The 16,667-nt window shown below is 38.2% G+C and overlaps 2 protein-coding genes across 11 annotated transcripts in view; one reads left to right on the forward strand and one right to left on the reverse strand.

Annotated features, from left to right (window-relative positions):
• MOK (MOK protein kinase) overlaps positions 1-16,667 on the forward strand; it is a 71,541-nt gene that overhangs the window by 19,512 nt on the left and 35,362 nt on the right. For 6 of the 10 annotated variants that reach the window (XM_043989456.1, XM_043989458.1, XM_043989457.1 and 3 more), the window contains 2 exons: positions 6,944-7,033; positions 9,015-9,085. The exons of 2 other annotated variants lie outside the window; for them this stretch is intronic. In XM_043989456.1, the coding sequence (XP_043845391.1) occupies positions 6,944-7,033; positions 9,015-9,085 (161 nt within the window). The remainder of the gene's footprint in view (positions 1-6,943; positions 7,034-9,014; positions 9,086-16,667) is intronic. 2 more of the 10 variants (XM_043989462.1, XM_043989461.1) reach the window with 1 other exon arrangement.
• Positions 1,246-3,930, reverse strand: LOC122741943 (death-associated protein 1-like). Its single transcript, XM_043985849.1, has 2 exons — positions 3,873-3,930; positions 1,246-1,583 (listed from the first exon to the last, which is right to left on the reverse strand). The coding sequence occupies exons 1-2, from the start codon at positions 3,928-3,930 to the stop codon at positions 1,246-1,248; spliced, it is 396 nt and encodes a 131-aa protein (XP_043841784.1).

The following is a 16,667-nucleotide window of genomic DNA, read 5'->3' on the forward strand; positions in this document are numbered from 1 at the left end:
ACCCCAGTTAATGGATAACTTACAAGTCAGGATGCTAAGTTCTCTTACCCACATAAATCAGCACCCATAACTTGAGCAAAAAGGGGCAGGTCATATAACAAAGATAAAATTGACAGGCTACAGAAACTCAAACTAGGAATAAATGATAAATGAAGATGTTTTGAAACTAGCCATGGGAATCAGAAAGAGATGTGCAGAAAAGGCCAAATTTGTCCCCAGATTCACCTTATGACATGTAAACCCCCCCAAAACACACCTCCACTGAAAAAGGTACCTGTCTCAGGGGTTGGCTTATGACCTTAGGAACTCCAAATTAGGATAAACCCTCCCCTGTACCTCCGAAAGGTGGAGAATATTATAATGAGAAGGACAGGCTCTCCCCTGTACCTTCCAAAGGTGGAGATTATTAAACTGAGACTGGGGGCAGCTAGGTGGCACAGTGGAAAAAGTACCAGCCCTGGATTCAGGAGGACCTGAGTTCAAATCCGACTTCAGACACTTGACACTTACTAGCTGTGTGACCCTGGGCAAGTCACTTAACCCTCATTGCCCCACCAAAAAAACCCGAAAAACAAAATGAGACTGATAAATCAATTTATCTATACTATAAATATAACTGTTTTTCCTTTCCTTATTCGAGAGATACCTTTCCACTATTCTGGTTCTCTCCCTGTGGTTACAGTATTGCAATAAAACTTGGGAAACTGAGTCACTGAGTCTTGTAATTCTTTTGGAATGGCTCATAATCAATTTGACCTCAAATTCCAGCCCACATCAAGTTCAGTTACCTTGAAAAGGCTAAATAATGAAACCAATTCTCTTACATTTATAGGTTTTTTTGTTTATGTTTTTGTTTTTTTTTAATACCACACTTCACTTTATGGTATAAACAGAAGGCAACTTTAGAACTACTAAAACTAACTTTTAAAAACATCACCGTAATTAAAGCTGCAGGTAAGGTTAAATTGAGTAAGGATCTGAGATCAGGGGAAAAAAGTGAGACTCAAGTGTTGTTTGCATTTAGGTGAACAAGAAACATGGGTATCTAATCTATTTGCAGGCAGTAAACAGAGAAATGTAAGGCAAAGGAAGCTGCTGATTTGCTTTGTCTTAAATTTCTCCACAGAGCTAGAGATAGAGAGAAAAAAAAACTGGACCAATTCTTGTTGCTCTTTAAATGTCAACCCTAAGAGAAATCATGTGCTCTTCTCCAAGACCCAGACTGACACGGTCATAGCAGGACCTTCACTTGCAGGGCTGTTGGATGTGCTGTGTTGGCTTGTGAGAAGGATGCTTTTCCATAGAGGGGTGGTGTGGTTTTTGGTGAGCCACCTGAGCTGCAGCAGGGGGAAAATCTTTGTCACCCCTTGCAATAACACCAGAGATGTACACAGTTGGTTTAGGTGGGCTGGTACTTTCCCATTCTTGATCATCCTTATCTCTCTCTTCTTTTGCATCTCCACTAAGAGGGTGTTTCTGCACAATTCTCATTCCACCAGCTTTTATCACAGGAGGGTGTCCAGCTCTAGTCTCTACTTTCTCTTCAGTAGGCGAAGACGTTGTGGACACTGACTCGACATCTCCTTTTTTGTCTCACTTTGGGGGACCTGGGAGCTGGCATGTTTTTTAATTTTTTTTTTTAAAGAGGTTGATCTTGGGGGAAGCTGGGTGGTGCAGTGTATAAAGCACCAGCCCTGGATTCAGAAGGACTTGAGTTCAAATCCAGCCTCAGACACTTGACACTTACTAGCTGTGTGACCCTGGGCAAGTCACTTAACCCTTGTTGCACTGCCAAAAAAAAAAAAAGATCTGTGGGATGAAGGGAACAACAAAGAAAGATCATCAAGGAACAAAAAGGACCTAAGGGTTTAAAGAGTTAAAGAGCATTTAAAGAGTCAAGAAAAGGAAAGGCAGAGGATTTGAATTAGTTATCTTTAGACTAAGTCCTCTGATTCCTCCGCATAAGTGAATCATGACCTTTTTTTTTTTTGAGGGAATAATAAAATAGAAAATTGCATGAATGGAGGGTTATAGTAATGTAACTCTACCAAGTCCTTAGAAAAACAGGCATTCAGGGGGCAGCTAGGTGGCACAGTGGATAAAGCACTGGCCCTGGATTCAGGAGGACCTGAGTTCAAATTTGACCTCAGACACTTGACACTTACTAGCTGTGTGACTCTGGGCAAGTCACTTAACCCCCATTACCCTGCAAACAAAACCAAACAAAAAAATGGTAAAAAAAAAAACCCCCCAAAAACCCAGGCATTCAACTGTTCCTACAGTCTCAATAAGTGGGAGAGGGAAGGCTGTGGGAAAACAGGATAAAGGATGAGAGAGACTGAGATGTAGAATAAAAGGAGAGGGTCTTATTACATAAAGGAAAAGGAAAAAGTGCCACTACAGAACATTCCTATGGTAGTGGTATATTTCTGCAATTTAGAGTATAAGGGGCTAAAATCCTAGCTAGTCTGTCTAAAATATCTAATGAGTGGTCACCAATAAATTATAAGCTTTAACAAGAATTTAGACTTTTAAGCATTTATTAAGGAGAATAAGAATTTGTTGAAGAGAGAGAGAAAGAGGCCTAGATTCAGCTGTCTATCTCAGGGAGCCAATGTCTCCAGCTCCTCTCCCCATTGAGGTCCTCCAGAAAGAGATTGAGAGAGCAAGCCTCACCCCTTCTTCCTCCCACAAGCCTCCTGTGAAACTGGGAACATCCCGTCCCCTCGCCCCCCCCCCCCCCCACTGCTCCAAGCTAATTGGCTGGTAGCTTTGATAGTACCCACGAGCAAACATCACTTCCTGATGCCAAGGAAAAGCCGCATGACTTGCCCTTAGACACCTTCTCCTCATGTCAGAGCTTTCCTACAGTAATTCTCCAGCAGGTGGTGTCACTCCGTTACAAGAGACAGACCTTACAAAGGTTTTGTCTGGGCGGGTCAATTTGCATATTTTAAAAAGTATTGTATTATTTTTCAGTTGCATATAAGGATAGCTTTCAACACCTGTCTTCACAGGATTTTTAGTTCCAATTTTTTTTCTCCTAGACTCCCTTCCTTCCCTATCTCCTCCTCCAAGATGGAAAGCAGTCTGATATAGGTTGTATATGTACAATCACATCAAATAGACTTCTATGTTAGTCATTCTATGAAAGAAGAATCAGCACAAGGGGAAAATGTCAAAAAAGCAGGAAAAAACCAAACAGTCCAAAAGTAGGAACAGTATGGTTCAATATGCTGTCATATCAATTTGTATATTGAGAGCTGTGTTACACTAGTAGAGAGGATGTATGAATTTTCAAGGGCAGCCAGCACCCAAAGTGGTGGTGGTGGTGGGGACATTCAACCAAGTATGACAGCATGACTTTAGGAATAGAGCTTAATCATGGCAAGGGCAGAGGGCAGGGGTTAAGACTGGTCCTCAAAATGTGGGCCTCCCACGTTATCCAACACAGCTTACTTCATAAATTCATACTCCTAAGAGTGAGGCATATTAGAAGTTAGGAATGATTGGGTAAGATATACAAAGGCAATAGAGGAGTAGGTCAAACTTGGTATTTCTGAGATTCCCTCCTCATGAGGGCCATAAAGAGAATAAAGAAACAAGGAGCCCATGGATCAGAACACAAAATTCAGAATAGATTGGAAGAGAAGAGAAATATTGAGGAAGGCAAAGCAAAGAAAAACTTTTTAGAAAATGGAACAGCAAAATAAAGTTAGTTGAATAAAGGTTTGGAGGGAATGCAAAGAGGAAGGATTTTGAATCACTTGTTTAACTGAGCAGGGAAGAAGGGTCAAAAGAGAAGTAGAAATTGACTTCGTTTATCCTTCAGTAAACATTTTTTAAGCACCTCCCATGTGCCAAGCACTTACCTGCTTGGGATACAAAGATGTAAATGAAACAGTTCTTTTCCCTCAAGGATTTTGCCATCTGGAGGAGACAGCATATATTACAGGGTACTATTTGTAGGGAAGGCACTTGTAACTGGATAACTAAAGAAAGGATTTATGTGGAAGATCTGATCTGAGACTGAAAGGGATACAAGGGATTCTAAGTGGCAAAGGTGAGGAAGGAATGCATTCTAGTGAGTGAAAAGGCATGGAGACAAGAGATGAAATTGTCATGTGTGAGGAACAAGAAGGCCAACCTGGGGGGACTGAAGCATGCATGAAAGGAAGTAATATGTAAGGCCTGATGGCATGTTGGGGCTAGTTTGTGAGGGATTTTAAACGTCAAACTGAGACATTTATATTTAATTCTCGGAGGGTACTAGGGAGTCATTTGAGCTATTTGAGGGCATAACCAGATCTGTGCTTTAAGAATATCACTTTTGTATCTGAGTGGAAGATGGCTTGGAGAAAAGAGAGACTTGAGGCAGGATACTAGTTAAGAGGGCTTTGGGATAGCATAAGTGAAAGCTCTGTTAATCTGCCAGTAAACATTTATTAAGTACCTAGTATTTTTTAGGCATCATACAGATATTTCCTGCTCTCAAGGAACTCACAGTCTAATGGCAGAGCTAACATGCAAACAACTATATACAAATAAGCTGCATACAGAACAAATTGGAAATAATCAACAGAGAGAAGAGAAGAACTAAAGTTGAGGCTTCCTCTGGAAGGTGGGCTTTTAGCTGGACTTAAAGGAATCTAGGGAAGCCAGGAATCTGAGATGAGGAGGGAGAGCATTGCAGACATCTGGGACAGCCAATGAAAATGCCTGGTTGTGATGTGGAATGTCTTGTTCAAGAACAGCAAGGAGGCCAGTGTCACATGATTGAAGAGTAGTACTTTGTGGGGAATAAGGTATAAGAAGACTGGAAAGGGGAGGTTTTTGTCGCCCCCCCCCCCTTTTGTGGGACAATGAGGGTTAAGTGACTTGCCCAGGGTCACACAGCCAGTAAGTATCAAGTGTCTGAGGCCAGATTTGAACACAGATCCTCCTGAATCCAGGGCCGGTGCTTTATCCACTGCGCCACCTAGCTGCCCAAGGGGAGGTTTTGAATGCCAAATATAGGATTTTATATTTGATTCTGGAGGTGATAAGGAGCCACTGGAATTTAATGAATAGAGGGGTAGGGGAGTGACATGGTTAGACCTGCACTTTAGGAAGATCACCTGTGGTAGAGAGACCAAGCAGCAGGCCATTGCAATAGTCCAAGCATGAGGTGATAAGGGCTGGAATTAGGGTGGAGGATGTGTTTATAGAGACAAAGAGATACATGTGGTACATCTTGTAGGAATATAATCGATAAGATTTGTAACTGATCAGATATATGGGGTGAGGGAGAGTGAAGAATTGAGTGAAAGAAAATGAACAACTTTAGTAAATTCAAAAGAACTTGGGGGGCAGCTAGGTGGCGCAGTGGATAGAGCACCAGCCCTGGATTCAGGAGTACCTGAGTTCAAATCTGGCCTCAGACACTTAACTAGCTGTGTGACCCTGGGCAAGTCACTTAACCCCAATTGTCTCACTTAAAAAAAAAAAAAAAGAAATTGGGATAAGGCAGGTAAATTGGGCCTGGGTGTTGGGGGGAGTCTGTAGGAAAAACATCAGTGTACTAACATCAAAGTAGTATAACCAAAGAAATGGAGCCTAACACAAGCATAACCTTTTTTTTTTTTTTTTTTTTTTTTGCGGGGCAATGAGGGTTAAGTGACTTGCCCAGGGACACACAGCTAGTAAGTGTCAAGTGTCTGAAGCCGGATTTGAACTCATGTCCTCCTGAATCCAGGGCTGGTGCTTTATCCACTGGGCCACCTAGGTGCCCCCCACAAGCATAACCTCTATAACTAAAAATGGAATGATTTAATGCTGTAGTAAAATGAAAAAATGTGCACAATGGATAAGAAAAATAAGCCACAGTGGTCATTTCCAGTCCACAGTGGATAAATTATCACAGGAAAGAAACAGTTTTCAAAGGAGGGGAAACACATTGTTAATAATCACTTGAAAAAATACTCAACATAACTAATAGTAAGAGATGCATGCAAATTAAAACTGGCAAAAATAAAAGCAATGAAATGTAATGTTTACATGATTATGGAGAAACAGATTCACTTACTGCTGTTGGAATAGAAAATTTGTGGTATCGTAGACTTAAAGAATGTTTTTGGATAACCGTGTTGTAGTACACAATAAACATTACTAGTATAAACACATGATCCAATAATTCCATTGTTGAGAAGTATTAATAAAAACAGAAGAATTGCTTGAAGATTTTCAGATCAGTATTCCACACAAATGCAAAAAAAGGGGCAAACAACTTAAATGGAAGAATGGCTATATAAATTGTTATATTGATGTAATGGAAAACTATAACATAATTAAGAAGAACGAGTATGAGGACTATGAGGAAATCTGCACCAGCCTTTATGAAATAATTCAAAGCAAAACAGAACCAGAAAAATAAAGTAGATACTAACTGTAAATGAGAAAAGAACAAAGAATTCTGATGAGCATTTACAGAGACTGATATTTTTAGTGTTATAATATTTTATGCATTGAAATTAATTTTGATGTAAATAGTTATCAAGTGAGTTTAATTTATACTGATGTTCTATGTCAAGTTTAAACAAAATGTTAGATAATTCTAAAGCAGAACAAAGAACTGATCCTCAGGAAGTGTGTCTGTCTTTTTTTCTATCTCAGTCTTTATCTTTGCCTCATTTGTGCAAAAACAAAAAGAAAAAGCCAAAAAATTCTTCTGGGAGTATAACCAAGGACAAACTTAGTGTTTATTCAAAGCTACAATAGTAGTGAAAATTGGTGCATTTAACCATTCTTGAACTACAGCTGTTATAGTAGAATTTAGAATATAGTTTTTGTGCCAGAAGTAGCTTTTTTTTTACAGTTGTGATCCTATATGTTAAATTATACTTTAATAATCCTCATTTAAAAAATGAATCTATTTTAAAATGTATTTTTTTAACCTATCAAATAGCATCGAACAAGTGAACAACCTACGAGAAATACAAGCACTGAGACGCCTGAATCCACACCCAAATATTCTTACATTGCATGAAGTTGTCTTGTAAGTATAATTGGTTTTATTTTTCAGTTTTCTATATTTTGATGCTTGTGATTTAATCTTCAACAGAAAGTAAAGTTTATTTCAGGATTTTAGGCTTTTTTTGACTGTTTAGAAAAAGTCATCCCTTTTCTTAAATTGCATTTTATTTGGACATTTAATGAGCACACAGGCTTTCTGACTTCCAGGGCTGGAATTCAGTTCATGAGGAGAATGTATACAAAAAATCCTAAGGGAAATAACTAGATTGTATAGAAAAAATATATAGCCCAGTGGTAGAAATTCTTTGGCATTTTGAAATTTGAATTCATACATTTATGTATTCATACAACAAATATTAAGAGCCTACTATGTATAGAAATAATGCTCAGCCCTGGAGGTGATATGAAGACAAATTAAGACATACTTCCTGAACTCATGTAGTTCATAATCTAGTAGTTCAATTGATGACTTATTAGGAAAACACTGTAAATCTATTTCAGAGGCAAGACTTTTTCATTTCCTTTATGCCATTTGTTTACTATTTTGATAGTGTCTAATAACTTTTTCTAACAAAGTCCTATAATTTCAGAGGAATTTTTATTCAATTCCAATTACTAGATGATTGTTTTAAGTTACTTGTAGCCCAACATGCAATATATAACATCTCCTTAGGAGCCATTTTTATAACTGTGAAATTCCTAGTTTGATAGGTCTAAATGGAATTCTAGAGACAGCTATAGAGTTCTGGCTTTAATTTTCTGTGAACTACTTCAGTAAATGTGTTGATAGAAAGTGGTTCTAAATTCAGAGGCCTGGCTCCAACTAACCACTAAAATCTTGGTCCACCAGATTAGAGATCTCTTTTTAAGTGACATTTACCTCTGGCTATTGTTAACTACTTTTAAAAAATAATAAACATTTTTATTCAAAGTTTTGTGTTCCAAATTCTATCCCTCCTTCTCTCCCTCTCCTTCCCCCTCACTGAGGTTGTAAGCAGTCAGATATAGCTTATACACATGCAATTAATCATTAACTACTCTGAGTAAATCAGTTTCATTATCCCTAGACTGACAATGAACCACTCTCAAGGATCCTTTAAAAAAATTTTTTTAAGCTCAAATGTTCCTAAAGTAGGTTTAGGGTAATGCAGAAAAAACTGAGTATCTCCATCCATCCACTTCAAGGTGAACTGGAATTAAGGTGAAGCCAGGCACGTGCTGAATAGTAGTTGTCTTCCTCAAAATTTTGCTGTGGCTGATTCATGATTTCATTCTTTTCTCAAAGCAGTTTTATACGTAAGTTTTGATAGCTAAGCCATAATAAAACTCTTCTCCCCATGTATACAGTAATAATGATAACAGCTTATATTGACCTAGGGCCTTTGAGTTTACAAAGTTCCTTCTTTGTCCTGTGAGGCAGGAAGGCAGGGAGACAGGGAGACAGGTAGTAAAATATTATTCTCAACATGTGACCAGTAAAGGAGCTTGGAGTTCAGAGAAGGGTGCTGATTGGCAGTGACTACACATCCATTCAGTGGCAGAGATGCAGTACTTGAACTCAGGTTTTTTCAGTTACAAGTCCAGTGAGCTGTCCAAAAGCTAGTGTTTTGATAGAATAGTTTTTTATTTCTTTTGTTCTCCTCACTCAGTAGATCCCTTCTATTGGGGTTTTCTCTTCATTCTACATTTCATTAATTTTATTTTTACAAAGCACAGCCTAGTTATCTGCCTGTTAGGTGTCCTTGAGATATTATGTTATTTATATAAAAATAGACTTTCAGAATTCTGCCTTGAACTAAACTCTTACTATTATTTCGACTTAATTTTGCCTGTTTATAAATATAGATTTAAAATAAAACTTTCCCTTTTAATCGCTAAGCTGTTGTCTTTGTACAATATGTAGGAATGCCTTATGTTTACAAACTATGTTTAGAAATGAAATGAAGATTTGATTATACTTCCTGATGAGGAGAAAACAGAATAAAAAATGCTTTTTTCTTCAGTGACAGAAAAACTGGTTCTCTTGCACTAATTTGTGAACTTATGGACATGAATATTTATGAGCTAATACGAGGTATGTTGACTAACTTGAAAGCCCATCTAAAGTCCTATTTTAAAATATAAAGTTGTTAGACTTATTTACATTGTTGAAATGCTTTAGTTTTTGAAAATCATTATTTTGGAATGATAGTGATAACTAATGCATAGTGCAGTGACATCGCACTCACTCACTGGAGATTTCTTACTCAGCAACTTGAGATGCTATGACTCTGATTTCAAACTGTAAGGAAGCAGATAAACCATCAAAGGATCCAAAACAGATGCTAATGAGACCATAACATCCAAGACAAGCTACTCAGACCTTTCTTCAGAGTATTTTAACATGCTTAGTTATCTGTTTTTTGGGGGGGCAGATTAGAACCGGGAAGGGGAGGGTATGCCTAGAGCCAGACATAGGCTCAGGAAGTCACCACAGTAAGACTAGAAAAATCAAATTTGAAAAACACAGTAGCACAGAACCATTTAGCATAAGGGATAAATGACCTTACATAGCTCAGTTGCCTCTTAGATTACCACTGTATTATGGTAAAATGCAGTAATTAGTATTTATTACAACAATTATCATATAAAAAGATTATATTGTGTTCAACATATTCTAAGAAAGTAGGGAAGCAAGGTAAAAAATTTAGGAAGATTCTCTTTTCAAATGACTAAAATTCTAAAATGTTTTATACTTTCAAGTATAAGTCTCATTTATCTGAAAGTCCACTTATATGGGACACCTCATTCCTTGCAAGTGTCAGAAAAATGAGGTGTTATAGTACATTATATATGCTATATAAATGATTTAGAATGTTTTTATTCTTTTGTGTCTAATGTAAAACATGACAAAGCATACAATCAGTTTAAAAACACTCAATTTTATTCACTTAGTTTGTAATATCTTTTTCCTGTTAACCTAGTTTATTGATAGTCTCCATTTCTTTCTTTCTTTTTTTTTTTTTTTGGTGAGGCAATTGGGGTTAAGTGACTTGCTCAGGGTCACACACCTGATAAGTGTCAAGTATCTGAGGTTGGATTTGAACTCAGGTCTTCCTGAATCCAGGGCCGGTGCTCTATCCACTGCACCACCTAGCTGCCCCTGATAGTCTGCATTTCTGAAGCACACACATTTAATAGTTAATTCTCAAATCTCAGGTGCAAGGGAGAATTTCTATGATAACATATACACAGATATTCAAAGCAATTTTTTTTTTTTTGGTGAGGCATTTGGGGTTAAGTTACTTTCCCAGAGTTACACAGCTAGTGTCAAGTGTCTGAAGCTAGATTTGAACTCAGGTCCTCCTGACTCCTGGGCCAGTGCTCTATCCACTTTGCCACCTAGCTGCCCCCTATTTAATTTTAATTTTTTTTTGGGGGGCAATTGGGGTTAAGTGACTTGCCCAAGGTCACACAGCTAGTAAGTGTCAAGTGTCTGAGGTCGGATTTGAACTTGGGTCCTCCCGAATCCAGGGCCGGTGCTCTATCCACTGCGCCATCTAGCTGCCCCAGCTACCCCCTATTTAAAGCAATTTAATTTTGAATTAAAAATCTTTAACTCCCAAGGGTAAGGGAATGTGTCTAATTGGAGAAATCTAATTTGAAACATCTCTCTCCATCTAGACAGACTATAGAAAATGGAGAATTTTATATAGCTTGACAGTCATCCTCTCTGCTTGTCTAAGTCCGACCTCTCCTTCAAGGTCCAGTTCAAGTCTTATTTCCTCCATGAAGCTTTTCTTGACCACCCAAGCCCTTGGTGATTAGTCCTTTCTCTGAACTCCTATAGGATTTACTGACTTTGCCACTCATTGATAGCATACAGGACCATACATTGTCATTTGTCTTTTATTTATATGTATGTATATACTCATATATAAATATACACATATACACATGCATGCATGTATACATACATACATACATACATACATGCAATCTAGTTAGGGAAACAGGAAGTACTTCTAAGGCAGGCACTATGCCTAATACCTCTTTTTTTTTGTTAACTGACACATAATAGGCTTTCATATATATTTGTTGATGATTATGCCATTGTATTGTAACTTGAGTCAGTTCTTGCTGTTTTACTAAGAATAGTTATTCTCTTGGGTTTATCAGCCTCTTAGATTGTTGGATATGTTGGAAGTTAAAGGATGAATTAATAATGAAATAGGGGAATAGTCACTCAATAAGTAAAGTATCTAGTAAGGTGCTTAATAGTGTGCAGGGATTTTGAGGAATATAAAGTGTAAGATTTGGTTCTTGCCATTAACATTTTTATAATCTAGTTGTTCCAAAACTAAAGGATGTCAAATAGTGGGCAGTTGCACTTGTGATGTAGAGGAAAGAACACTTGATTCAGTCAGGAGTTCTGAATTATAAAATCAGCTCTGCCACTGATTTGCTATAGTTGGGCAAAATAATTTCTTCTTTCTGGGCTCAGTTTCTTCAACTATAACATGAAGAAATTCTATTAGATGATCTGGAGGATCCTCTTCCTCTTCTTCTTCCTCCTCCTCCTCCTCCTCCTCCTCCTCTTCTTCTTCTTCTTCTTCTTCTAGTGAGACAATTGGGGTTAATTGACTTGCCCAGGGTCACACAGCTAGTAAGCATCAAGTGTCAGAGGCCGGATTTGAACTCAGGTACTCCTGAATCCAGGGCTGGTGCTCTATCCACTGCGCCACCTAGCTGCCCCTGTATCTTTTCTTAAAGTGTTAATTATATCTTTCTATGTTTTGACCTCTAATAAGATCTTTGTTGTATTTGTAATGCCACTTCACTGTAAAACTCTCAATTTTTCAGATCATTGTTTTTTTTCTTTTATGTAATATTTCTTCCACACTTAGTTCCAAACAGAATTGTAATTGTATTACCTACACATTTGAATTTGCCTGGTTTCTTGCCTTTTGTAGCTGATTCCTGCTTTTGGAATCCCTCCTTCCTTTATTCCCTCCTCAAACTTCTTTATTTTTTTATTTTATTTTATTTTATTTTGCGGGGCAGTGGGGGTTAAGTGACTTGCCCAGGGTCACATGGCTAGTAAGTGTCAAGTGTCTGAGGCCGGATTCGAACTCAGGTACTCCTGACTCCAGGGCCAGTGCTCTATCCACTGCGCCACCTAGCTGCCCCCTCCAACTTCTTTATAATCAGAAATCTCAAAAACTGGAATGGGTTGACTTGCAGAGTTGAGCTTTCCATCATTGGAGGTATTTCAAGCAGAGGTTGTGTGTTGGGGTTGTTGTAGAGAAAATGCTTTGGGTAGGGGTCAGACTAGGTCACCTCTGAGCCTCTTTCTAGCTCTGATAGTCTGTGATTTTAGGTCTTGGTTCTTGGCTAACCTACATTAGTTTTCTAGTCTAGCCTGCCTCACAAACCTACAGGCTTGATTGGTTGTGATTTGACAATGAGTCGTTATCTAAGACTCTAAGGTTCAACACCACCTCTCTTGTCCTAGGTCATATATAATTGACTCATGCTGGGAATTCTCAGTATTACTTTATTGATTCAAGTTTACTCTTTGTATAGGTTCCTAACCCTAAGATGTTTCTCCACAAAATCAGTATAAGCAAATCAGGGATCCTGGCAATCAATCATAGGTCCTGTTATTACTGTAATGAATAGCTCATATTTTTTTAGTACTTTATATTTTACAAAGGACAACAACCCTACGAGGTAGGTAATGAACAAATTGCCTTTTGGCTCCTCAAGGCCAAAAATTATTTGCATTATCTCTAGATTAAGGAAAATGAGCCTCAACAAGTATGTGACCTATCCAGCATCACATGGTTTACAAGTAGTGAAGCTGGGACTGAAATGCAGAAGTTCAATGATTTTTCTTCTACATCTTGCTGCTTCTTATAGCTGCTTTCTCCAAAATTTTCAGTTATCTCTTAAATGACCTTTTCTCAATCCTCGTACCTCTTGGCCTTTGACCTAGTTGATCACCATCTTCTCCTTGACATTCTCTCCTCTCTAAAATTTCATGATGGTTCTGTCCTGATTCTTCTTCTATGTGCACCACTGCTCCTTCTCAGTCTCCTTCGCTAAGTCTTCATCCAAGTCATGTCTGCCCTGCGGGTTTCCCTCAAGCCTCTGTCCTGGTTTTTATTTTCTTCTCCCTGTTTTCATTTGATTATCTCATAAGCTTCCAAAGAATCCATTATCTCTACGCAGATGATTCTCAGATTTGTATGTTGTTGTTGTTCAGTTGTTTTAGTTATGTCTGACTCCTTGTGACCCCTTTTGAGGTTTTCTTGGTAGAGATACTGGATTGATTTGCCATTTCCTTGTCTAGCTAATTTTACAGATGAGAAACTGAGGCAAATAGGCTTAAGTGACTTGCTCAGGGTTACACTGCTTAGTAACTAACTGTTTGAGGCTGGATTTGAACTCAGGTTTTCCTGACTCCAGGCCTAGAGCTCTATCCACTGTACCACATAGCTTCCCTTAACATCTGTATACCCACCCCTAACCTCTTTCCTGACCTCCAGTCTCAGAAGTATCTAGTTGCCTATTAGACATCTCAAACTGAATTTTGTACAGACATCTGAACAAGATTAGGCTAAACCTAATTTCTGTCAGATTGCTTCCCAGAAATATTTGTCTAATAGTGACATCTTACTCTATACTAATTCTGACCTTTCAAGGCCCAACAGTCTTTATATACCATAGTTTCACATATTTTACAATGTGGTTTAAAGGTATTACAGGGAAGCAGAGGAATGTTAATCAGGGTTGCTGTATGAGGGACTGGAAGGATGGTGGTGTCTTCAAGAGCAAAGGGAGTTTGGAAGGGGGAAAGGTTTGGGGAGAAAGAGAATGAGTTTAGTTTTGGACATGTTGATTTTGAAATGTCTATAGGACATGATCCAGTTTGAGATACCTAGTGGCAATTGGAAATTCGAGATTGGAGATCAGAAGAAGGCTTATGGCTGGTTAAGTAGATTTGGGAATCATCAGCACAGAGATGATAATTGAATCCACAGGAACTGGTAAGATTATTGAGTGTAATAGTATAGTGGAAGAAGAGAAGAAAGCCTGGAACAGAACCTTGTGGGACACCCCGGTTTAGCGGGTATGTGACTAAGTGATATAAGATGAGGAGGAGGGAAGAAGAGGGAACTCCTGGCAAATTCCTATTTTTTTTTCCAGTAAAATGTGAGGTAAGGCGCTCAGCTGAAAGGGTAGGAGGTAGGGGGAACCATGAGAGGCTTGAGGAAGGATGAAAAGGCTTGGAAGAGCTGTTGTGGTGAATGGGATAGTGAGTTATTTACTAAAATATTAAGATGGTGAAAGGAGGCTAGGACAGGGTGATGGCCTGGGAGAGAATTAAGGGGTCAAAGAATTGCTGGTCACAGTGTGGAAAGCCAATAGACTTTAATCAGATAAGGGGGTTGGTGAGATGACCCAGTAAATTAGTATAGAGTAAGGGTTCTTAACTTGGGGCTCTTAAACTCTTTTTTTTAAAGTAATAAGCATTTTTATTTAGTTTTGGGTTCCAATTTTTATCTGTCCTTCCCTCCCTCCCTCCCCTCTCCCCTCCCTGAGGCAGCAAGCAATCACATATGGGTTATACATGTATGATTATGTAAATTAGTCATGTTGTACAAGAAAACTTGAATAAAAGAAAAAAATGAAAGAAAGTAAATAGCATGCTTCTGTGTTCCACCAATATAAATTCTTTCTTTGGAGGTGGATAGTAGTATGTTTCATCAATGACTATTTGGGATTGTCTTGAATCATTGTATTGTTGAGAATAGTCAAGTCATTCACATTTCTTCATCAAACAATATTGCTGTCTCTATGCACAACATTCTCTTGGTTCTGCTCACTTCACTATACATCAGTTCATACCAGTCTTTCCAGGCCTTTCTAAAAATCATCCTGCTTGTCAGAGAGAGTAAAGGGAGAAAAATTGGAAATTGGAAATCTTATATAAACAAATATTGAAAACTATCTCTACATGTAACTGGAAAATAATGAAATACTTTTTATCAGGAAAAAAAGTTCAAGTCACTTAACTCTCATTGCCCTGCAAAAAAAAAAAAAAGTTCAAAAAATACAGCAGCTCTTTTTGTGGTGACTAAGAACTGGAAATCAAAGGAATACCCATCAGTTGGGGAATGGTGGCTAAACAAACTGTGGTATGTGATGGTGATGGAATATTATTGTGCTATCAGAAATGACAAGCAGGATGATCTGACATTGTCAGATGCTACAGAGAGGTTAAAGAGAATAAGGACTGAGAAAATGTCATTAGATTTTGCAACTAAGAGATTGATGATAACTTTGGAGAAGAGCTGTTTCTGTTGAGTGATGAGCCAGACAGCAGACAGTTTAGGACAGAGTGAGAGGAGAAGTGGAGGCACCTACTATATAAGATTTTCTCAAGGGATGATAGCTAGTGGGATCAGGTGAGGGCTTTTTAAGGATGGGGGAGATATGGGCATGTTTGTAGACAGCAGGGAAGGAGCCAGTAGATATAGGGAAATAGAAGATAAGAGAGTGGAGATGATGATCCTTTTTTTTTTTTTTGGTGGGGCAGTGAGGGTTAAGTGACTTGCCCAGGGTCACACAGCTAGTAAGTGTAAATGTCTGAGGCTAGATTTGAACTCAGGTCCTCCTGAATCCAGGGCCAGTGCTTTATAGAGATGATAATCTGAGCAAATTCCTGGAGAAGATGGGAGGGGATGAGCTGAAAGGAGGCTGTAGAGGGGTTTGCCTTGTCAAGAAGGAATGCTTTCTCTTCATCTAAGCAGTTTTTTAAAAATTAATTTCTGTTATATTTTAAGTTCTAAGCTGTCTCCCTTCCTACCTCCCTATCCCACACTAGAGAAGGCCTTCATTTGACACAGCTTTCTAAATATATGTAAAAGCAAACCATGCATACTTCTATTAATCAGTTCTTTTTCTGGGGGTGGGTAGTATCTTCCTTCATAGGTCCTTTATAGTTGATTTGGGTATTTATAGTACTCAGAATAACTTGGTTGTTCACAATTACTCTTCAAACAGCATTGCTATTACTGTGTTCAATATTCTCTTGGTTCTGCTTATTTCACTTTTCATTATGTCATGCAAGCCTTTCCATGTTTTTCTAAAATTAACCAGCTCATCATTTCTTACAGCACAGTAATATTCCATCACAAGCACATACCACAACAATTGATGGGCATCCCCATAATTTCCAATTCTTTGCCACTAAAAGAAAACTGCTATAAATATTTTAGAACATATAGATTCATTTCCTTTTTTCCTGGTTACCTTGGGAAACAGACCTAATAGTGGTAATTGCTGGTTCAAAGGGCATACAGTTTTATAACTCTTCGGACATGATTCCAAATTTCTCTTCAAAATGGTTGGATCGATTCACAGTTCTACCAACAGTGTATTAGTGTCCCAATTTTTCCACATTGCCTCCCAACGTTTGTCATTTTCCCTTTCTATCATCTTAGCCAATCTGATAAGTGTGAGATGATATGTCAAAGTTGTTTTAATTTGTATTTCTCCAATTATTTAGAGCATTTTTTCATATGGTTTTGATTTCATCAAAAATTGCTTGTTCATATCCTTTGGCAGTTTATCAATTGAGGAATGACTCATATTCTTATAAATTTGAC

This window comes from Dromiciops gliroides, chromosome 2 (assembly GCF_019393635.1).
Source record: "Dromiciops gliroides isolate mDroGli1 chromosome 2, mDroGli1.pri, whole genome shotgun sequence".
NCBI classification, from domain to species: domain Eukaryota; kingdom Metazoa; phylum Chordata; class Mammalia; order Microbiotheria; family Microbiotheriidae; genus Dromiciops; species Dromiciops gliroides.

Bases quoted from the DNA above. Each gene is read 5' to 3' on its own strand.
- LOC122741943 (XM_043985849.1), bottom strand. From the start codon at position 3,930: ATGGCAAAATCCTTGAGGGAAAAGAACTGTTTCATTTACATCTTTGTA. The intron at 1,584-3,872 runs GTAAGTGCTTGG...GAGACAAAAAAG, and splicing joins CATCTTTGTATCCCAAGCAG to GAGATGTCGAGTCAGTGTCC.